The 24,072-nt window shown below is 42.6% G+C and overlaps 1 protein-coding gene across 1 annotated transcript; it reads left to right on the top strand.

Moving 5' to 3' along the window:
- The first annotated feature begins 1,863 nt into the window (after positions 1–1,863).
- On the top strand, positions 1,864–23,469 carry vax2 (ventral anterior homeobox 2). The gene is made up of 3 exons (XM_076092580.1): positions 1,864–3,004; positions 7,415–7,602; positions 19,159–23,469. The coding sequence occupies exons 1-3, from the start codon at positions 2,770–2,772 to the stop codon at positions 19,651–19,653; spliced, it is 918 nt and encodes a 305-aa protein (XP_075948695.1). The 5' UTR covers positions 1,864–2,769; the 3' UTR covers positions 19,654–23,469.
- Positions 23,470–24,072: the final 603 nt, after the last annotated feature.

Raw genomic sequence — 24,072 nt, 5'->3', positions numbered from 1 at the left:
GGGTAATCGATCATTTTTTATGCAACTGAAATATATACAGAATACTGGTTAACATGTAAACATATGTTCAAACCTCTAACTTCCTGTTTTAAACTATCTATATGCAGCATACTTCCTGTACAGCATATTTTGCAGCAAAAGCACATGTTATTCCTAAAATATGATAATCTCAGAGTGACACTAAAAATGTGCCCTAATTCGCCTGAAAGACTGAAATCAAAATATGAGCAGTCTTCATACAAGTTAAACGTGGTACAAATCTGCTTTTTTTTTGGAGGGTTTTAGTCGTGCATCAGTGAAGGCAGAGCGGGTGAAGACACTGGAGAGAAGAAGGAAGAAAACCTGTGTGTGTGTGTGCGTGTGTGTGTGTGTGTGTGTGTGTGTGTGTGTGCGTGTGCGTGTGTCGCAGCACAGCAGCAGCAATCAGTCCCCTCTTGTCTCGCTGCTGAGTGCAGCGTCTGATTGACAGTTTCTATTCATCCTCTGTGAGATTAGGCCAGCTGAAAGGAGTAACGACCCATGGCTGTGTGCAGTAATTACGGCCTCGGATAAGAAAAATAAGGAAAAAACACACATGGTAAAACTATAATTATATAATCCCGCTCAAAACACCCTTTTTTTCCTCTTCCTCTTCTCCGCAGCGTTTTTCAGAGATGTTTCACCTGTAAAGAGTTCATCAGTCATGCTTGCAGCTCTGTTTTATTTATTTATTTACATCATCTTACAATCACAACAAACTGCAGGCTGAACCATCAACACCAGAACATGGGCTGGTGCATGAGGAAGATGGCAGCATATATACAGTACATGAATGAGATGTTTTTTTAATCTGCAATGGAAAGCAGATAGAAACCTGACTTCATGCTCTTTTTTTAACTTTATCATTTGGTGCTTCGAACAGCTCGTGTGTTGCAGGGAGGAGTGCAGGGTGCCATCGACATTTCATAAAAACAAGACTCGAGGCAACTGTGTGTGAAGAAGGGGTGGACAAAATAACAAAGACACCTGTTGAATGTTTAACTTTTGTTCAGACTGCTTTTTCCCCCCCAGGCTTTAGTTTGTGAGTTATGTTTAGGTTGTGAGTTATTGCATCAGACGATATTATAATGTACATGTGTTACTGGTGTTGTGTCCATCCCTCAACATAGATATCAGCATGTGACCAATATGAGTTAGGGCCTACATCTTGTTTTTAAGATTAAGTGATAGTTTGTGCTGATATTACAGATCTTGAATTGTCTCCAGGATTGTGTTCACATCTTTTGAAACAGCACGTCGGGACATAAACAATAACAGACATCCAAACTCGGACATTTAGGTTGCATTGCTCTTTGTGGCAACGCCCCACACTTACAGAACAAGTCACTACTAACTGTGTCTATATATATCTGACCTGTGGACTATGCATTCATTTAGCCTATGTTGCTTGAATTCTGTTTTTAAGATGATATTTATTTTCATATTGTGAATTTGAGGCCCGTGAATGAGAGCAATCTAAAGGGAATAAACTGCGATGCATTGTTAAATGTAATTAAAAGCTGTGCCTCACTGGGTCAGAAGGGATTCAGTCTGTTGTTAAACTACTGTTTCTCTTTGCACTCGCACTGTTTTCGGAGTTATGAAGTTCAGCCGTAAAAAAAAAAAAAGAAACAACGTCAGAGTCAGACAGAGTCCGCGGGGAAGCCCGGGCAGCGCTGTTTCCAGAGCGCAAAGCGCACAAAACCATCGTCTCATGTATCCGTGCCCGATCCAGGTTTGCAGAGCCGCTCGCCCTCTTGTCAAAACGTGCCCTGTCGGGCGGACCAATCAGCGGCGAGCCTGCGTGGGCAGGAAATGACGTGCGGGGTTTCTGCCTCTGTAAAGTGCACCGTGTCACCACAAATACTCTCCTCACACCGTCGTCTCCGCTCCGGTCGTGTGGGCAGGGTGTTCCAGGACGCCCCGCGCAGACGTGATGTTTCAGCTGCAAAGCAAATTATTAAAAAAAAAAGACAAGAAAAGAAAAACAACAGACACGAGCGCTCCAGACTTTATTTGTGACCATTTCCCATTTTCCCGACAGTCGCCCTCCTGAAGGGTTTCCAACACAGACATCTTGTCTCGTGGGCTCTCCAAAAGCAGAAGACCACCGAGCCCCTTTACGTGGCCACGTCACCGCCAACAACATGCAATCACGGATCCAGGCAGTCGATGTGACCGGCGGGGGGTGAAGTAACAGGCTGCTGCTGCTCCGCACACACACCAGGAGAAACTTTCTTCCCTGGCTTGTGCCCGCTGAACTGTGACCGCTGCTATTTTTTCTTCTTCTTCTTGCGCACCGCCTCTCACTTTATTTCTACGTGGGCGAGAAGTGTGTGCGTGTATTTGTGGCACCTCCTCCACAGATCTGGTTGCCCCCTTGTACCTTACAAGCAGCACCATGCATTTCTTCTGCGCCTCTTGGCTACTATAGTTAGAGCAGGTTCCCCAGATTTCAACCCCCTTGCTTTAGCTGACTCCCCCCCCTCCCCTCTATAACTCTGTTTGGACTCCGGGCCGTGCGTCATGGCGCGACACCTGAAGCGCACCTCGGTTCCGTTGCAGGACCGCATGGTTCCTTTGTAACTGGATCTACTTTTTTTATTTTTCTGGAGGGATAGAGGGGCATGCTCTCCTCGTCTCTGGAGAACACTTGCAAAGAGGAGAAGAAAGTAGAAAGGCGAGGGTGAGCAGCAGCGACCAGGAGGAGGGAGAGATCATCTTAGAGAGTGCAACTTCGGCTACTTGTAGATGTTCGATCAGGCCACGACTATGGGCGATGGGAACCACCGCTGTGGACCCAACCCGCTGTGTCCGGACCGGATGGAGACCAAGTGCCGCGCCGAGATAGGGAGCCGGTCCCCGGTTCAGAGCACCACTGACACCCCGGGGACATCTGCGTCCACTCCGACGTCCTCCAGCGAAGATGGACACGACAAACTTTTGGGAGTGGACCCCGACTACTGTCGGAGGATACTAGTAAGAGGTGAGTGAACGAAAACCAAACAAACACTGATTCATTCTGTGCGCCAAAACTAATTCTCAAACTGTGAATCTGTGGGAGTTTCCAGGAAACTGGGGCTATTTTAACGTCACTGTTCTTTCCACAATTAGGCCATTCACCCCGGATTAACACATTATAAAAGATACATGTAAATATCTCACGTGTGGGACAAAATGTCCTAAACAGGGAACTTGATTGTGGAGTTGTTTGGTGCATCTCCCATTTAAAAACACTGCTGTAAAATGAACTGAAGGAAGCTGATATTAGCACATTTAAACTTGAACGTGTCTCACACTTGGACTGATGTTAAACAACACAACACCTCTGGTGCAGGGTGGACTACACAAACAAGGCTCCTGCTGTGGTAACAATAGGCTATACTCTCACTTCCGTGATACATAAATGATTGTAACACCAAACCACACCCGTAGAGAGTCATTTAGAATACAACTCATTCTGATATAGAATTAAAGCATGTTGTCTTTCACGGTACATCAGCTGTGAACTACTCCTTTGTTCACTTGGAAAAATATATAATTGTTTCGCCAGATTAACAGTCAAAACAATGAATTCATATTTTAGTATTATTTTTCTCCAACATATAGTGGATGATTATATTTAACAAGAGCTGAAAGCAGAAAATACAACAAAGGAAACCGGTTGAGGATAATCAGGAGACAGTTACTCCTGTAGACTGTTTGGGTTTAATCAACAAAGGAGCTGAAAAGAAGAAAAAACATCATTCAGCTCTTCATCGATAACCGCTATAAAGAGGTGTGTGTGTGTGTGTGTGTGTGTGTGTGTGTGTGTGTGTGTGTGTGTGTGTGTGTGTGTGTGTGTTAGGCTACTTGTCAGTAGCTGATCGTCTTTGTGTGCCAACGTTATGTTAATGACCATCAGAATAATATTTAATTTATCACGAGTGTCCACGCCCTCCTGCTGGAGGCCTGTCGCCTCTATATGACCGTTTAAAACAATTCTGAAAATGAAGTAAAATCACAGCAGTCAGAATACACTTTTAAAATGCAGTGAACAAAATCTGTTGCCATTTATTTTTCGTACATTTTAAAAACAAAAACTATATAATTATAGCTGATTTTTGGAATTATATTTTCAAGTCTAAATAACCTCAAACATTTGTATTTGATTTTACGTTTGCACGTTAAATGATGGAAAAATAAACTGAACATTAAATGTGTGTTATTTGCTTACAGGGAAGCTTAAAAGGGTCCAGTGACGCACAGAGAACATGTATACATCTGACTAGAGCTGGAGGCTATTTAATGTTATTTGCATTAAGGACCTTCGTAATAACTATGTCAGCACGTAAACAGAAAGACTCCGTGAGGAGGAAAAACAGAATTCAAAATATATTATTATGTGAGGCATGTTTTGAATCACTGTGAAGTTTGCATGAAGCAGGTGTTTTGTATGTAATGGTTTCCAAGAACAAAAACTCAGCAGCTTCCCTCCACTAAGAATTCCGTAAAGAAAAAAAATAAAAAAAATAAATTGCAACTGGTATTTTTGTGCAAGATTTTTTACTTTTTTTGCAGCGTGGTGTAATTGTTTGCTGTGGACATAATCCATATATCGGGCCTCGCTGTGTGGATATTATGGTTAGTTTTATCTTGTATTGAACGTTTAGCCGTGCGGTGTCCTGTGGCATATTCACAAGCAGCTCGTTTAGTAAAGTGAACATAACAACGACACAGAACGTGAGAGGAAGAGAGACACGAGGGGGGGAAATGGCAAAGATTATACACGTGATCTAGACAAAAAGATCATTTAAAACGGCCTGCTTCTTCAGAGCGTCGGTCAGTGCCAGAAGCGGTCTGTAATCGTAGCAGCTCCAGCAATAGGCATTTTTTACGTTTCTTATTACTATTGTTATATATGTATATAGTGGTAGCTGCTGTCACCTGTGAGACAGCTTTATATTAAACCCCTACTGCTGATCACATGAATTCCTTATGTTTGTCACATGAGATCTATGGGTGTTCATATAGTCGCTGGTTAATGGTGTCATCAGAGGAGGACGTGGCCTGTAGAAGGATCCGGGGTGTGCGCCGGTTTTGGGGGGAGATATTTAACATTTTGTTCTTGTAGCGAACGACGCCCGCAGATTTGTTTTTGAAGCTGAGTCTGGGGGATTTTCCGCAGAGAGGCCCGGGGGGGTCACCGAGAGGTCAGCGTGTCTGCGTACAGTCGCTGGTTTCCTCCTCTGCTCGCCAAAGTTTCCATTTGAGCTCTTGTGTTTTTTTTGCCCTGGAGCTCGTGAAGAAAAATCTGTAAATTGTAATGAATGTAATGAATATTAGGAGGGTTTGTTGCCTCTCTGGTGAGACGTTACGCAAAGTCGTCATGCGTAAAGATGGAGGCCTGTGTTGTTATGTGGGCCTGCAGACTAACTAAACACTGAGGGAGCAACATAACTATTGAAATCACAGTCTAATACAGATCAGGGAGCACTGACTTCTTCAACTCTTTTGGGCAAAAACTCCCACAGTTTTCCTTTTACGCACTGATTCTCTTCTTTTTATGTACTTCCGAGTTAAAATAAAGGTTGAACCTCTACGCCTGCTGTATTGGCTGGGCCGGTCTATTGTGTACATACGATTTGTTTTACCTCTATATTACGACACTTTAAAAGTACATGAATGCAAGCAGCTTTGCAGCAAGTCCAAATGTCCTTTTATAGCAAAAATAAATGAAATAAAATAAATGTAAATTTGAGTTTTACTCTGTTGGAGGGTAGCCTTCCTATAGAAACACTATGGATGTTCGGTTCAATCAGTTTTGTTTCATATTTAATTCAGGGCTCTTCATATTTTATTGAATTGCATATTTTATGACCTCAAAACCTTGGACAAAGAGGACGTATTGTCTTCCATTCAATGTGATAAATAAAGACAAATATTCCCGGCCACAGTATATCCAAAAAAATACAAATATTTAACTGAAACGCGTATTTAAAACCCCAGTATTTGTTCCATTACAGCAAAATTAAAGTAACGATTGTCATATTTTTTTTGACAGTGTAGACAATAACCTGAGGGCTTCTGTATCCAGGGCGGGGTGTAATGACCCGGATCGAGTCAGGATAGCTCTCTAATATTTTCATTTACTATAGAACCGTTTGAATATAGGTTGTTTTTATACGCTCACATGTTTCTTATATTAAAATAAGTTCTGATTTTAAAGACCGTCTTTGGAAATAAATATCGAAGCAGCCATTTAAAAAAAATAAGTCATCTGAGGTTAATAGCAGATAGCCAACAAACAAACCATCTATTATAAAATACAAACATAAAAAACAAGTTAACACCAAAATGCCTGAAACTTCTTTAAGATAAAGTACCCTGATTAATGATGATAGTTTGTGCCCAAAACCAACACTCACCTTGTTGTTGTGGTTATACTGACGCACAGGCCTATAACTTTGGAAACAGTTGAGAGTGACTCTTTTGATTGGCTCCAAATTCTTTGTCATGCAGAGAAATAAATCTATGCCACCTTTTGTGGAACAGCACTCATTGGAAAACACTTACTGGCCCCGGACAGACACTCAGTGCTCATCGTCGCTGCGATGTAGAGAAATGGGGGCAAAACTGAGCAGCATTCTCCGTGTACGCAGCCTTTATTTTCACCACCATCTATTTCTAAAAATATTTCCAATTTCCATTAAAGCGCTCTAGCTGCACTGGAGTTGTTTCAACGATTTGAATTCTCCAGTTAGGCCCAATGAAAACACAAGATAGTTTCATGTTGAGTACGCGTAACTGACGCAGCCTGCTGCTACAATCGCGTGCTGACCAACATTACGCGTGTAGAGATTACGCAGGCAGTGCGTGGAGGGGTGGGATTTGCGGGTTTGATTTCATGGGGGAAATCTCAACAGCTAACATGAAAGTTTGAGTATACACCGCGATGTGGACGAACTGTTCAAGTTTGCCTTCATTATGAGCCACTGATTTAAGCGCAATGACATGAAAGTGTTATTTTCATCACATTTGTGAATATAGGCTACATCATGACAAAAGGGTCTTTGACCACAGCACACACACACACACACACACACACACACACACACACACACACACACACACACACACACACACAAGTAGGATGTATATCTCAAATACATCCATTTTCTCTTTAAAGCCATTAGCCATACTCATTAATATTTCATCTGTTTGACACGATGCAGGCCTATCGATTCACTCCGTCCGTAAAGAAAGGTGTGTTCTGTTTGTAACCCATTGAAAAAGTGATTCCATTCAGATTACAGTGAAAGTCTCCGTGGAGAACTCACTGCCGTTGAATTTAAGCAGCTGTTTGGTTTATGTTGTCTAAACACTTTTGTTTTGGTTTCCGTTTTATTCCGAACAGACGCCAAAGGCACCATCCGCGAGATCGTGCTGCCGAAGGGCCTCGACCTGGACCGGCCGAAGCGCACGCGGACCTCCTTCACGGCCGAGCAGCTGTACCGGCTCGAGCTCGAGTTCCAAAGGTGCCAGTACGTCGTGGGCCGCGAGCGCACCGAGCTCGCGAGGCAGCTGAATCTCTCCGAGACACAGGTAAGGCTCTAGGAAAATGATAATGATGCTTTAATAAACTTTAGATATATCTAAAGTTTATTAAAGCATCATTATCATTTTGACACATGATCAACTGAGCTAACTAGCCTAGCTGTCAGCTGCTAGTTAAGACCTGTATGATATGTTTGGTAGCATATGTTATTCTTTGGCCCAGGTCAATGGGTCATTTCGAATTAGTTTTGCCTATATTATTGATTGGGTGACTGGTGTTTGGGGCCTTTAATTGGCTCCTCGGCCAATCAGAGTTGAAGAGTAGAGCTGCCCCGCCCAGAACACCGCTCAGCTGCCTTGTGAAACGGTCACATCCGGGGCCAAAGCCAGGCTGAAGATGTTTACAAACCAAAACAAAGATTTTTTTTTTAATGAATGAAACCTCTTTAGCCCTTATGGGAGAATTTGCTTTCCACAAGGAGGAATATTAAAAGAACATCAACAAAGGACAGTGCATAATATAACATCGAACAGAACCATCATACAAATATATATGTTTTTATGATGCATGTGTTTTTTATGTTACGTTACCTTATATTATTTTAAGCAGGTTAAAAAGTCAACCATAAATACGCCACAGGGGTTTGGGCACGCGCAAAGGGCCTTAAATGTGCTTGAAGCCTTAATGGCCTTACGGCTTTCAGAAAAAAAAATGGTGTCCACATTTACATTCAAAAATATTATTAATTAATATCTGCGTACAATATTGCATGTGTGTGACATCATGCGTAACGGTCACATTTCGTTCCTATCTTGACAAAATATCCGCCGAAAGCCAGACGCAAGAAGAAAAGCACATTTAACTCCGAGGCTACGGAAATAAAAAAAAAATAAAACATCTCTTTGCTTCCAGCACAGCACCCCAAACACACTGTCGCGTGGTTCCTTGTGCAGCTTCGTGTGTTTGTGTAACGTAAAAGGAAACTTTGCTGTCCGGTAGATCGGCCCCTCGGTGCATCCGGAGCTCCTCTCTAAACACACTGCTGATATTCTGTCATCCCCGCGCGCTTCATTCAAACCTTCCTGCAGCGCCGCTAGCCCAACCCCTCTGTGTTTATTATGTGCGTCATCAGTTACACACTTATTCACAGACTATAGCCTATATTACTGGAACGCTGCGCTTTTTTAATACACTAACAGTCATGTCCTGTCCCGTTTATAAGGGTGGACTTATTCAGTAATATTTCAGTGAACAGCAGGTGTTTATGCATCTAATTCCTTTTTTTTTTTTTACCCACACATCGAAAATATTATTACAGGCTACTGCTCAAACATTGTAGTTTTCAACAAATGGGATCTTAACTTGACGATCAACATATAACCAATAGAGAAGCATCTTTATCAACATGCTGCAGATTTATAGAATAATAGTAATAATAGCGGTAAAATGTCAGATTATATTTAAGAGGAAACATTCGTGCAATAAACATAAATCTTAGATCTATGTATTATTGTACACAGTGTGAGCTCAAGAATGACGAGCTGCTGCTCTTGGAGGTTTTTTTATTGCCTAAAAGCTGTCGACACGTTGTCAACAACATTGCGCTTATACTTCAAAAACAGATCGAAGGTATACTCATGTGCGTGCATTGGAGTGCGCGCTGCCTCGCCTACATCTGCCCACAAGTAAAATAACCCAATACGTCTGCAGATGGGCCCCTTTCATAAATAAATACAAAACAAACTCCAAAAGTAAATCCAAGAATTAAAATTAAAGTAGGTCAAACTGAGCCCATTTGTTTTGATGTCAACAATGTGTGAACCAGGAGGCCTTTTGTGCACTGCAGACTTTAACCACCTCTTAGAAAACACTTGTTGCAGGAGCTTTACGCATGGAGTACACCAACATTCATACCAACTCAAACATATAGTTGTGTGTGTGTGTTTGTGTGTGTGTGTGTGTGTGTGTGTGGTTTTTGGGAGCACAGAGCAGCCACTGTGTCCCTCATTAGTGCTGACACTAGGGGTGTTAATGGGAGGGCCTCAGCTTCCTGCTGCTGCTGAGGAGACGCTGCGCCGCAGCGGATTGGCTGAAAGAAAACTGCCTGACCTTCAAGTGAGAACAAAATGTAAATAATAAAAGTGTCCACAGTATAATGGCGTGAAACGCTGAACCCATCGCGCTGAGTTGTCTTAATGTGCTATTGAAACAGCTTTTACGTGTGATCGAAATGCTTTTAGTTGGCGTTACTCTTCTTTCTTTCTATTATCTTCTTCCTATTCGTGGCCTTTGCATATTTAAGCAAATGCAACATTCAAGGCTAATCACGCAAAACATCACAAAAGGAAAGATTGAGCTCTCTCCAAAGTTGTTTTCTTGTTTTCCGGTGACTTAAAGTGTTTGTTGCTTCTTAGTTCGCTACTCAAGGTTTTTACGGGTTTGTCATGAAGTAATTTGATTTGCATGTTCAATTTATAGACCACTAAAGCAGCTCTTTTAGCAAACAGCTTCTCTGGGCTTTTAAAAATCATCTATTTTCCTTTGTCTGTCTGTCTATCTATCTATCTATCTACATTGTACAATATAGACGGGACATTTAGTGTCCTCTAAGCCTTTTTATTTGTAATATTTCTATAGATACGCGCTCCTTGTCCCTTCGCTGCTGTTCTACAGGTTTTTAAAGCGACATGGTTTCTTTTGGGAGTTGAAAAACCGTTTATTTTTTTCCAGTTCGTTGTGTTTTGGGGTTTGTGGTTTACATTATTTACTACCTTGTGATTTGCAAGTGCCTTCATCATTTCAAGTGTTTATTGTGAAAAAACATGTTATTTCTCTACAGTGCGCTTGATTTCAAGGCAACAAAAGGAATTGGAAACTGGAATAACTTGAATAAGCTTCGATACAAAGTTGAGTTTTTGGTGTTTTCTCAAAGTTGTCACCTTCATTCCGATTATATTCAGGAATTGCAATCGAAACATTAACCTGTATGCATGCTGACCCGATGATATTTCGATAATCAGCAGTTTTGTTACGTTTTAATTAACCCCTTGTATTCACAAAATAAGATGCAAATAATAATGAGCTTTACATTTCGTTGTTTATTATTGTACCAAACTCTTACAACTCTCAATACATCATGGAATCTTAAAGTAAGATTCTAACCCAAAGAAATCTGAAACAGAAATGTTTTCCCTTTGTTTTCCATTCAAATCAAACAAGTGGACTTTCCTTTGGTTCCCGAAACAATAGCACCGAAAACGTGATTAAAGCAAACACCTTTTTTTATAAACTTCTTCCTGAACGTGACAGGCCTCTCTATCTGTGACTGAAACACAAATACTAATTACAGTCATATCGGAGATTGGATCGTTAAGTGTTTTTTAACAATGTTTGGGGATTTGGGCATTGACCCATGGAGTAACTCCAATTAGTTTGGTCAGGTATTCAAACTGATCACGCAATGAGGCAGCAGACATTGGAAACACACACACACGCAAAATCATCTAGACTTCAACAGAATTACAGAAGCAAAAGTGGATTATTTTAAAGACAATTTTAGATTATTATGTGATTGTTAGAAATAATTGGATTAATGTGTCTTCAAAAGTGTCTCGCCAAGACGCACAGAACTTGGATTAAACATAAAACCTGAAGGATATTTTTAAACTTTCCAAATGTATTTCATGCGATTTTGGCGAAACCTTTATGGTATTTTTTTTGTCTTAGAGAGGACATTTACGTATAATGAAACACTGACCATTGCGCACTATTTCTTCTCCAAACAGTTTTCTCTTGATAAAGGCTCGGCCAGCGTTCAATAAATACGAGCGAATATAATAAAACAAGTGAACAAAAGCGTGAACAACCCGGTCGTTTTATCATCTGGCGAAAACAAACAAACAACTGCTCATCGTTTAAACTGCGCCGAGTTCATATTCAACACCATTGCTCGATCAAACGCAAGTATTTCAAAGTAGCTCCACCTGCAGAAGAAGAAAGCCAGACGCTTTCCTCCAAATTCTACTTCAAATCCACTTTAAACCTGTCTGAAAGCAGAGGAAGGAATGCGGCTATGAGTTCACCCCTCTCTGATGTTTGAGTATTAAAGTGCAGCCGTGTGTAGAAGAAGCTTGTCTTTGTCTCTTTAGTAGTAATCCTCCCGCGGTAACGCGTTACTGAGCGTCCCCGTATACCGGCTCGGAGCTCTCCCTTCGTCCCGGCAGGTGGCTCCCCGCTACAGGGAAACGCAACGGGAGGGAAGGGGGCGCGCGCACACACACGGACTGAAACCTTGAACTGAAACATGAAAGCCCCTCAGTTAGTCTATCTTCATCTTTAGTTTGCTCATGGATGGCCACCGATCATACAGATGGATGTTCAGGGATGCTCTTATTGTGAAGGTATGTTTCCTGCACGTGGAGAAGGTTTATTAATATTATTTGTAAATCATGCGCGAGTCTAACTTTTACAGTTTCCTGTATTTTCTGTGTAAAGAGGACAACATGTAATCCACATTTTCATCGTAAACTTCCTTTAAGACGTACCTCTGGGTAATTAAATGAACATTTTGGAGGTTATTTCTCCTGTTTTGTTTACAATTAGCAGAATTCCACCATCTAAAAATGTGTCAAACTACTTCCTATTTATTTTTTTGCACGAAAAAGACAAAAGCTTTCACACATTCCTGGACGTGTCCTGCCTGCTCCGACAGGTTTCGACAGTGTGACTTCAGGAGATTTTTGGGACACCCTCCTGTGTGGTCACTTTAAGCTCTTCCACAGTTCCCCTGAGTGCAGCTGACGTATACGCTGCCATTGTACCGGTCTATTGTTGTATGCAGCCCTTCCATGGAGAAGCTATGGGTTTAATGGTGTCCGGGCTTTGTTAAACATGGTTTTAATCCTGCAGCGAATGGGAGAGAGCGCAGTGATGGAAACATGGTTAATCTCTAATGTAAAGCTTAGGGCACGATGCCCAGATGTGAGCAGATGTTTGCATTTGTTATCCTTTTTTGTCACAGTTGTTTGAGGATATTGATTTGATGTAGTTCTGCTTTAACGTCTGATGTGAAATTACAATTTTTTTTTTTGTCAGATTTTTGTAAATTTAAAATGATCCAAGATATAAAAATATGAATTCTTAAATACATTGGGGTGTGGTTTGGAATATAAATTCCCCTTTTGGACGACCACCACTTTATCACTCAGACCCTGGTGTGTTAGAGATGAACTATGTGTGAGTTTGGATTTGAACATACATGTGTGTATGTTGGACTGTTTTTGCGTGAGTCACTTTCATGTTAACACCCTCAGAGCAGTTCACATAGAGTTGAGCAGGCTCTTAAACTTTTTCATCCAGAAAACACCTGCCTGCATTGTAGATCTGTTTGCAGGAGGATGAGAGGAAAAGATAAGCAACTTGAGCTGGAATCCAGTTTGGTTGTGAAGTTGACAATCGACATAAACTCTGTTTAATTTCACTGTCTAAAACTTCCACTTTTTGGCTCAAGAACTAAACTAAAACGATGCACCTGCTCTTAGAATAGAGACATTTGTCGCTGTAATTCTATCGACTCGCACTCAAAGAGATTTCTCGAGGCCAGCAGGGACCAATACAAGAAAAAACAAAAGATGGATTTTGCCACTGTGTCAGAAAGTGAACAGCCACTTCAGCTGCGACCTTTACTGATTTACCTGCCCGAAAACACATTCTTAGTTGGTGTACTTGTGTAACAGGTGTTCAAGTCATCCGAGATCAGCGTCACACTTGCTCTCATGTTCTGTCTGCAGTCGTTTCTCTCTGATACCAAACAGCCCGGAGCACAATTTAGTGACGGCCGTGAAAACTTTTAAAAGATGCTTCTTGCAGCTGTCTTCTATATATTGTTTTTGCCTCGTGGTTTTCTCTAACTCAGAGGGGGGGTTAGAGGTAGAAAAGAAAACGTGTTGCGACCTCTTAGGAAACCTGGTAAGTCTAACTTCCCCATTAAGAAGTTACACCTGCTTGTGCAACTCGTCTCAAATTGAATCTAGAAGCAATTGTGTGCATTAAGGATTATTGTAGTGGTAAATGGACACAGGAAACACACAAAAAAGGACTGAGTTTGGTACCACGTATTGTTGGAAATCTGTGTTTTCCACATGACAAGTTGTGTCTATGTGTCTGCGTACGGTGAATGTCCCCGTTGTGTGTGTGTGTGTGTATTGACGGCCCAGACAGACGGTGTCTGGCCACTTGTCTGGAGCGTAGATGACGTAAAGCTGTGCAGATGTAGCGGAGAGGAGGCAGCACAGTACGGCGATTGTCCAAACACTCGGAATAGAGAAAGAGATAGGAAGGGACACAGACAGACACTTGCTGCTTTGTGCTTTCAGTTCAAATGTTTGGTTGTGTAGAGAAACAAACTCTTTCCTCTTTAGTCCGTGGTGACCTAAAGCGAGAGCATCATCCTCAGAACGAGAACTTTAGTCCGATTGGCTGATGGTCGGGAAGAAAACCTGCGCGGCTCTGATTATCTAATCGGTTGATTAGATAATCAGTAGGATATATTAGCAATTATTTGTCCTTAATCACTCTCTCAATCTGAATTGACTTGTTTCATCAGCTTCTGGCAGAGTGAAGTGTGTGTGAGGCCATGGATGGTGTAATTTTCCAAACATACGGAGGACCGTGTAATCCTTCAACTGACGTGAAAACACACACTCCCAAGACCAAACAAAGTTATGTTACTGTACATAAAACACTGTATTCACAGATGAATAGATGTGACTCCATAGGATAGCTGCTGTATATTCTGTCCTCGTACTATGCAGCCATAGAGAGAAAGAACAAATAAATCGATAATAGGATTTGCACACAATAGGTGAGCCAGTAGAGACCACCTGCTCTACCATGAAGTGCAGTCCACCTGCTTCAAGTATAGTTAAGTTGATAATAAGCTTGCAAGGGAACGTTACAGACATCCACCGGTAAAGGTTTTCCACGACCTTCCAATCGACCAACTGCAAAGCCGACGGCGTCCTCACAGTCAGCATATTGCCGACGATATAATCCACAAGCTCTCCATATCCTCGTTTATTGCCTTTAACTAACGATAATCCCTTGCAAGGCAATTGTTGTCAACGTGTCTTGAAAACTCATCCCTAAGATAAAGTGAAGCTTAAATTGAAGAGTCTCCATCCATAGCTATCTACAACCAAGGACAATGTTTTTTTATCTCTCTATGGCTACGCCAGCTTCAAATGAGGAAAAACTCCCCCCCGAAAAAACCTTTAATAGTTAACGTCAGAAAACCAAGAAAGCAACAGAGGATGGATCCCTCTTCCAGACCTGTAAAAGATGTTGTGTGTACCGAAACAAAATGGAGGAATAAAAGCGTGGCATGCATTTAAATCTTGAGGCAGCAGAATTGTGAACGCGTCCTCGGTTATGTCTCGCTTCTGCCAGCTGTGACAAAATCAAATCTGATTCCTAAAATGACAAAAACCAGACGCTAGACGCTTTGTTATTTTCTTGGCCGAATGCGATTCGAGTGACTGCGGGGTGACATCCAAGAAAACTCATGGACCATATTCAAACCCCTGCTGATTCCTTCTGTGAACGAGTGCAGCACATCTCTAACATTACAGTAGGAGAAGGAAGGCGGGGGAGGCTGTTATCTAGACCCGGTGGGGTTCACTCGGGCGGTGAATGGACGGAGGAAAAAAGGGAGGGGTAGCGGGAGAGAGGTGGGCCAGATAACGGTCCCAAGTGCTTTCGCGTTAAGGAGGATTAGGCAGTCATATCTACCAGCGATTCAGTAAGACGGGGTTAACCCCTCTCTGAACCTGGCCGGACATGTGCTGCAGTGATGGAGGACCACAGCGGCTTTATTCGGGCAAAGTTTGACAATGGAGGGAGGGGAGGGGGGGGGTTCGAGGCTTTAGGGTCGGGTAAAATGTGGTGGTGGTGGTGGTATTGGCCCAGGTATGTGTGAAAATGACTTGAGGAGCAGAACCAGGCTGTTTGTATCTGACATGACCGTTTGTCATCTATGGTTTTGGGATCCTAATACTGTTGGACTGGAAACAAAACAAAGAAAGAAAGATTTGGGTCAGTTTGTACAGTTTCAGAACGCGATCTCAATGCTGCTTCATAACCAACTCCACAAAACCAGAGAATATAATTTGGGAGTAGAAATACTCAAACCAGTTTATTCCTTCAAAATCCCAGAAACGATACTCGGGTCATGCCCTCGTGTCCCGTTTTGTGCTATAACCTAAATAAGTCTTTGAATGGTGTATTTAATCACATCACAACAAGTTGAAAAAGATCTTTTCAATGTATGAAGTTAGAAGGCTGGTTTGTTGAGGTTGTCCTATACCTGGTACAGTAGATCAAATGGCAACAAATATGATTAATATCGAACACCGTCTCCTATAAATAAAATGGAGTAACAAATGAATAACTAAAGTTAACTAAAGTCTATTTTTCTTGAACCACTGATCCGTCAAATGGATCTGCTAACCTGAAAAGTAAAAGTTAAATTGTCCGAAACAGTCTCCTGTAATTGGTGCTCGCATCATTAATATTATCTGCAATAGTTGTGAAGAAAAGACGGATGTGTTGCTCCATCACACGCAATCGAGTAAGTCATCGGTTCCGCCCTTTGCTTTTTGGTTTCTTTAATAATGGCGACCGCCGGTTCGTCACACACGGCGCAGCTTGAACACACACTGGTTTCCATTGGTGCATCACAGTGCATATAGTTGAGTATCCACTGGCGTGTTACACACAGTTGAATGGCCGCCGGTCCGCCTGGTACAGTACTCCGTGGAAAAGGAGTTTTCATTGTGTGCTGCGGCTCATCACGTGCCTGGGATCAGGGGGTCTGAACAGGGTCACAGCGGGAGCGCCGGGCTGCTGGAGGGGTCATGGAAAGTGTGAAAGACTGTCACCAAGTGTCCTTAAAGACTTTACCGTCACAATCCTGCATTAAACAGCCGGGCAGTGGAACGCTATGTCACATTATATGTTTTATAATGCCCTCCATCGTCATATAGCTTAAATCAGTTCAGCTTTATTCCATCGCAGTAAAGTGATTAAAAAAACAGAGTGATAAATATACAAGCGACAGAAGCATCTTAACAAACATCGTCTTTGTTCCAACTTTAACATGTTGGCACGGAGCTTAGCTGATTTATGGTATGGACACATATGGATGCCCAGTTGATCCGTACACTGGGTCTTGATCAGGCTTAACCTTTCTACCTCTAGCCCAGTTTGCCTCTGCTCTCAGCTGTCTGCATTCACGGCGCAGGCCTCTGATTGGCTGAACTCTGGCCGACTGGTCTGTGTGTTCATGCATGCCGGCCTGATCATCTCTCCCTGACCTTCAATCTACCCCACCCTGCATACATTTACCCTCATCCTCTAATTTTGATCCCCTACCTTGCTGTCTTCATCCTTCATCTGGCCCAGAGACGTCCCGCCGCTCTCTTGCTTTACAGCTGCTTCTTGCTTCCTTAATGTGATGCATTTCCAGATTAGATGAAAGACAGTTTCATTTGATAGCAGTTGTGGAAGTGTGACATTTTTATGTGCATGCCTATGATTACACAATGAGTTGGTTGTTTCCTTTTTTAAAAAACATCACAGTCTTTAAGATACAATTTACACATAGAAATTAACGAAATCCGCAGCTGTCTTAAATTAGAAGGCTGGTTGTAATATAAACCTCTTCTAACTGTCAAATAATCCCATCAAAGGACCAAAACCAACAATGAATTGATCCGACTACTACGCCAAAGCCTGATATATTTTATTCCTTTGTGCCACAGAGCTCAATGATAGAAACACATTGTTGTGTCCCACCGTTGCACTGTTCTGCTGCTGTAAACACTCACTAGAGCGCCAAATGTGTATTCATCCGCAGGTGAAAATAGTCCCCAACAAATGCACTATTCTCTCCTGTTTGAGTGATCTTTGCTAAAGACTACAGTGCCCAGCTGATTAAGGAAATTACTGAGCCTTAAAAAAAGAAGAAAGCATATGTTTTTTTTTTTAAGCATTTGTAAAGATTTACATGTTCAGTAGTAATCAATGAGATATGGGCCACAGACAGGGCAGTGTAGTCAGGTTGGTTGATAGAACAGTATAACACCAGACGTTTCCTTAAACGTGCCCCGGCCTCACCCCCGGTAGACCAGAGTGCAGCGGGGCGGGGGTGCAGAGGGCGAGTCCGGGGCAGATGCAGGTCACGCCAGATCCAGATCTCCCTCGGTAATCTCTGCCCCAGCTCTGAACCCTGGATCCCATTAAAAAGGATTTACATCCAATAGTGTAGATGTACCAAAGGCAGCTTTGCTTTCTTCTCTTCTCATCATTTTTCCACCTCTAATAAAATCCCAGGAAAACACTAGCAAACACTAGCATAGAGGCAGTGTGTGAGCTAACGAGGAAGAAATACAGAAGCAGCTACACAGAGATCACTTCTGCTGCTTATTCCACCCTGCTGTCACCCCTCCCTCCCTCTGGTCTCCATCCCCACTATCCCTCCCTCTGTGCCTCTTTTGGGTTTTTACAGTAAGACTTGCTAGCGTCATTATTCCTCTCTGAGCTGTTGGATCCTCTCCGATCTCATTATTTGTGTCACGGTAGTAGTAAACTATGATCTCACTTGCCCTCGCTGCCCGTTGAGCCTTTAGAGTGCAGTGATACTACGGTCACCGTTTTAGAATATGACCTGGTGCCAGCGGCACGAAGGTGCAGTGGTGACACGCTGAGAGAATAAGTTTGTCTTTTCTTATCTCTCACCTCAGGACCCTTTCCTACCTTAACCAAGTGTTTCAGTTGATTAACATTAAATAGATCAACCACAGTATATTTGCCAAAACCTTGATCTTTAGCATTCGTTAACATGAACATGACATCACCGTTTAAGTAGATGTGGGTGTTTGATATTACAGCTTTGACAGACTTTCAGATGTGACTGGTCTGTTGGTTCTAGGCATGTCGTCAGGACCGGTTAACATTGACACGCCTATTGAAAAGTGTCCATGCTGTTCTGCAAAGAGTCCTTACTCTGTCAAACACCCAACTAGTCAGCCTGGTGTCTCATCCTTTGAGAGGGGGGGGGGATTACGGCATCTCTACGGCATCTCTGCTTGTTCTGCACGGATTAATGCGTGTATGACTGTGTAAGGTGCTAAGGTGTTGCGTGCTCTCGGAGCACGCTGCAGCAGAGATATGCATCAAAGCAAGAGGTCACAAAGATGTCAGCTGCACGCGTGTGCAGCCTGTGCAAACTATTAACTTTTGGGCACGTAAAGAGGATAATGTCAGGACGGGTTAGTGTTCGCGCTAGTGAAACATCGGTGATCTGCACACGTTATAATGTTGAATAGAAGAAGACGATGTTCATGAGTTATGTATCGCTTTTAGCAGTGGAAGCTTTGTGGTATGATTTTAAAAACAGTAAATAACTTTACAAGAACATAAAGAACTTCTGTGTTCCGTGATGACATGCCTTTGTAAAGTTTTGCTTCTGATTTCACCGATTCTACCGCTGACAAAGTGCTTGATTGGGACACAACTGAGTGACTCTTTCCTCCTGGTTGTTTCAGGTCAAGGTTTGGTTCCAAAACCGGCGGACCAAGCAGAAGAAGGACACCACCAAGGATTCCGACAAACGCTCGTCCTCTTCAAACGAGTCGTTGGCCACCTGCAACATCCTGCGCCTCCTGGAGCAGGGCCGCCTCCTCTCGGGCCCCGTCCCGCCGCCGAACTCCCTCCTGGGGCCCCCGCATCTGGCAAACGGCTCCCTGCTGAGCAGCCCGGGCGGATGCTCCTCCACCTCTCCGGGGATCAGCAGCAGCACTCCTCCCAACTCCCTAGTAGGGGGGAATTTCGGGCTGTCGCTGCCCTCGCTGGGCGGCACCCCACCCTCACCGCGGCTGGGCCTCCCGCCGCCGCACTCCCTCTGCTTCTCCATGCCGCTGCTGGGGGGCGCCCATCATGAACTGACATCCGTCTACGGCTGCGGCTCTTCCGCTTTTGAGCCGTACATGCGGCTGGACAGGAAGGAGGCAGATCTGGGAGGGAAGAAGACGGTTTCTTAAGTAACGTGTCGCTCTTTTAGGACGCCAGGGGGCTGGGACTTTGATGGAGGGCGTTTCTCCTCAGATGTTCGCTCTGCAGCCTGTTTGACATTTGAGCAGTCAGGGGGGGGGGGGTGAGAGAAACCTGGATCATGAGAAATGTGGAAAAAGGAAGAGTCCAGGTTCCATGTGGCACCATTTTGTGCCACAGAACTGTTGGGAACACAAAATGGTGAAAAAGAGACTCTCCCACATAAAAAACAAAACAAAAAAAACTTGTGAATTTTTTGCAAAAATGCTGTGTGTGTGTTTTTTGCGTGAAACCTGACAGACGGCTGTTTTTATCACCACTCTCTTCGCAGTGGTTTCAAGTGACTCTTCACTTTTTGTCCAGTGAGTTTGTGTGTGTGTGTGTGTGTGTGTGTGTGTGTGTGTGCGTGTGTGTGTGGTTTTCTCTCTATACAGGCCTTCATTTACTGTTCAGGAAACAAAAAAATACTTGACATAGATAGTTCAGACTGAATCAGAGTCTGAATGAGGAGAGAGGCGTTTCAAAGACAGCAGTTTGTACACATTTCAGTACAAGTGGCCATGTTTGATTTTCAGTTAACGTGCTATCACAACACTGGAAAAACAAAAAAAAAAAAAAAAGAATCGTAGCATTTAATATCAGTCTGTTTGGTGTCCAGCAGTAGCTTCTGTAAAATCTTTATTTGGTTGTGTTCGTGTATGAAATAATCTGTGGTAGAATACCGGTGAGACTCTGCCAAAGCCTTTGTGGATGAAGCGTTGGAGGTGCCACACGTGTGTCCTCCAAACGGAGACATTACCTTTGAACCCAGATTAACTTTTCAATCTTTGATTCACTGAAATGTCTTTAAGAGACTCTCCTGTTAAAAAAGACTCGATGTGAAGAGTTTTGAAACGTCTGGCCAGGTTTTTGGAGATTTGTTTTTTTAAATTCCAGAACCCAACTTGTGAAGGCCGGCACTCGATCCAGAGGTTTCTGGTTTGCATTTACTTTATCAGTGTGGTTGAGTCTAGAGCTGCAACGATTAGTTGATTAATCGATTCGTCCATCGAAGGAAAATTTGACTATTTTGATACTTTTTTTTTTTTTTCAAGCAAAACTACCAAACATTCCTGTTCCAGCTTTAAATAAACTGACAATTTGCTGTTTTTCTTCGTCATACATGGCAGTAACTCGCCACAGCATCTGACAAATTGTGATTTTAACTTTTTGTATTTTTTAACATTTGACAGACTAAACGATTAATCGATAATCGAAATGATCGTTGGTTGCAGCCCTAGTTGGCAATGAGCCGTGACACTTTGTAGGTTTTGCTGCTGTTTTTACCCCCAACACTCATTTCACTTATTCATAAGTTGCCCAATTTATGGTTTGCAACAATCACCCGTATCTGTAATCACAAGAACTGTATTTTTTACAGGAAACTCTCACCTGTGTGCACATGCTTAGGATGCAGCGTCACGTGAAAAGTTGTGTTTGTAACGATAATTTATTTTTCTTTAAATTGGTATTTGTTGTTTACCCTTTCTGATGTTTTATGACTCTTGGCTCGCCCTCCTGTTAGACTTCAGCTCGTCTTCATCGAAAAGATTTTCTCTGCTTGCCCCTCATTGAAAGCACTTTATGTTTGTAGGTTTTTATTCATCCTCCTGTACCCCCCCCCCCCCCCCATTAACTCCCTACTGAGAACAGACTGAAGAACCTCCCAGCTTTGCTAGAAGTCAGAGGTTGGAGTCGGTTTATTACTAGGATGGTATTTTTCAGAATTTAACCCCTTCAGTTTAACCCCTTCACCTTAAATCGACTTCAGGATCTGAAAAAAGTGCCACTTTGAGACACGCTTTTCTCTGTGGTTGAGAAAATATACATTGAGAGGCTGAGGGAGGAAAGAAACAGCTGTAATATCCCCCCCCCCCCCCCCCCATATGATGCCATTTTTCCAGGTTTCCTTGTTGTCCAAAGAAAATCAAAACTCACCTGCGAGAACCTGCGATTCTCCACAGTTTGCCCTCAATCTGTGTGTGTCAGATGAGCTCTCGTCCCTTTTCACAACTTCTGTCTGTCGTCTGTTTGCTGCCCTTCGTTTTCACCTCTTACTTCCCCACGTGTGTCTATTCATTTCTAGCTTGCCTCTCATTGTGAGCTTTAATATGTTTTCCCTTTTCCTCCCACGCTCGCTGAAGGTGACTCGACACCTATTCTTCTTCTTTTTTTTTTTCCCCAAACGGACACTCTGGTGACACCAATTTAAAAAGCCACTCGCTAGTACAGGCCGGGCTCCAGCTGAGGCCACCGAGCATGTTCCCAGCTGCAGGTAAACGCACAGAAAGGTTTCTGTGCGTTTGAAAACAGCCTATGAAAACAGTCTGGCGGCTCACCGGGCCTTTTTGCACCCGTGTCGCGCCGGCTGGTAGCAGGTGATTTGTTGTTGTTGTTGTTCAGGCCCCACCAGTGCTACAAAAAACCCCTGTTATCCACTCACGGCTCTTTGCAGCGGTGCACCTATGCTGTTGTTGAACACTGTATTGTTTTCTATAAGCACCATCCATAATTCACACGCTGCGGCATCAAATATTAAGCAGAGAGATGGAGCTGAGAGGTCAGGAGTCTTGCTTCTCATGTAAGGCCGCTGTACCCTTTTCACAAACCCTCCTTTTTTTCTTTTCTTTACTCGCTGTGGGGATGTTTTGCTTCGTTGCCAAGTTGCTTTCCTGTTGTGTATCGAAAGCAAAACACAGTCTCTGTTCCCCCCCCCCTTTTTTCTGGAGTATTAAACGATTATGTTGCATGATTTAGAGCTGCACAAAATAGATAAAAGAGCTCTAAAACTGCTGTAAAATCGTTCTCAATTAATCCCGTTTTCGGTTAATTGTCGATGTGACAGGAGAGGAATATACTTAGCCAACAAGCATTTCCCTCGACATTCAGAATCAGCACTGACTCCATGTTCTGTCACTTGTACGGTGGTGTTTCGTAATGTAATTCTGCAGTTACTGTATTGTGCGCTCGGTCATTTAGAGGCTAGAAGAGCAGCTATAGGCGGAGCTTGAGGAAGAAGTGAAATGCCACTCGTCTTTCAGCAGAACAGAAGCTTTGTGAAGCCTTGCGTCTGTTAAACAAAGCCTTTTGTTTTTATTTTTACGTCGGTTCTTCTTCAGCTTCTTTTTTTCCGGCAGTTTCTTCTCGTTCCAGCTGAGTGGAAATGTTGCTTTTGTTGTGTGCGATGTGTGACATCTTGCACTTAGGTTACCACCTTCTCCGAAGCATTAAGGGCCTCCTCGTGGCTCTCACTACAGTGCATCATGAGTGTTTGTGATGGGTAAAGTCCTTTGAGATTGTGTGGAAATGTTCCTTTATTTTAAAAATGACCTCTGCTTGATTTATGTTTTTTTTTTTTCTTTCTTTATGCACAGCCAAGGTCCTGCATAGGCCATAACGTCTTTCCTTTAAGCAGTACAAGTTACTTAATGGTACCAGCTACTACTTATGATGAACAAACGCTATGTACATAGATATAAATTTATATATGAATATATATAAATGGGTCTTTGCACAAGTTATCTCCATGTCCGCTCCATGTGATTTTAACAGGAAAAACAAAATGCGACTGAATATTCTGAAAAAAAAAAAAAGACTTTATATTATGCTTTACAATTCTTTGTCTCATTAACATTTTGCACTTATTTAAAGAGGCTTATTTCTGGTTCTGGGCTGACAGAGCTGTTTTCACGCTCGGCCAAGACATTGTACAATATGTATATGTATTTTTATTCATATGCATATAAATATATGTCTATGTAATTTGCCTCCTGTGTTCTGTTTTCTTCATTTTCTCACCTGCGTCAGTCAAGGCCCCGAAAACTCAGATCTGAGATGAATCCGACTGCTTTTAGAGGACTGTTTAGTGAAAGTATGAGTTTCTGTCAACAGAATCGAATGAACATGACTGACATCTGCATGTCTGAGCTCCTTTTATTCACACTGTGAATTTGGGGCGGGCCTTTGCTCGCTCCAAGCTTTATTCAAAGCCTTGGCGTCCTTGTCCTTCCCATCAGCGAGGCAAAAACATCAAGGCAGTGGACATTTCAGCTTTCTCTGCGGAGGCTTTTCAAATCTTTGTACTTTTAATTCTGTTTTGGTTTGGTTGGTGGCAAACAAAGACTGAATTGATGTGCCCTTGGGATATTAATTGGAATATGAGAAATGACTCAGGCTATTCAGCCTAACGTCTGTAAGTAATGAATCTCATATTTACAAAAAAAAAATATTTAGAGGGAAAGTTTTGTGTAGAAGGTTTTATACAGGCATGCTGGTGAAACTAAGTTTGATTGACATATAAAGTGACACAAAGAGGCAAATATTGTACTTTACTTTGATTTAATAACTTGAATTGCTTTGCAGATTCAGAT

This window comes from Anarhichas minor, unplaced genomic scaffold (genome assembly GCF_050575085.1).
Source record: "Anarhichas minor isolate MPS153535 unplaced genomic scaffold, ASM5057508v1 ptg000016l, whole genome shotgun sequence".
Taxonomy (NCBI): Eukaryota; Metazoa; Chordata; class Actinopteri; order Perciformes; family Anarhichadidae; genus Anarhichas; species Anarhichas minor.
The sequence above is the reverse complement of the archived record's forward strand: the minus strand, read 5'-3'. Positions and strand labels throughout refer to the sequence as shown.

Excerpts from the sequence above, each read along its gene's own strand:
- vax2 (XM_076092580.1), top strand. The coding sequence starts at position 2,770 with ATGTTCGATCAGGCCACGACTATGGGCGATGGGAACCACCGCTGTGGA. Across the intron at positions 3,005-7,414 it reads TCGGAGGATACTAGTAAGAG|ACGCCAAAGGCACCATCCGC; the intron begins GTGAGTGAACGA and ends TATTCCGAACAG. Across the intron at positions 7,603-19,158 it reads TGAATCTCTCCGAGACACAG|GTCAAGGTTTGGTTCCAAAA; the intron begins GTAAGGCTCTAG and ends TGGTTGTTTCAG.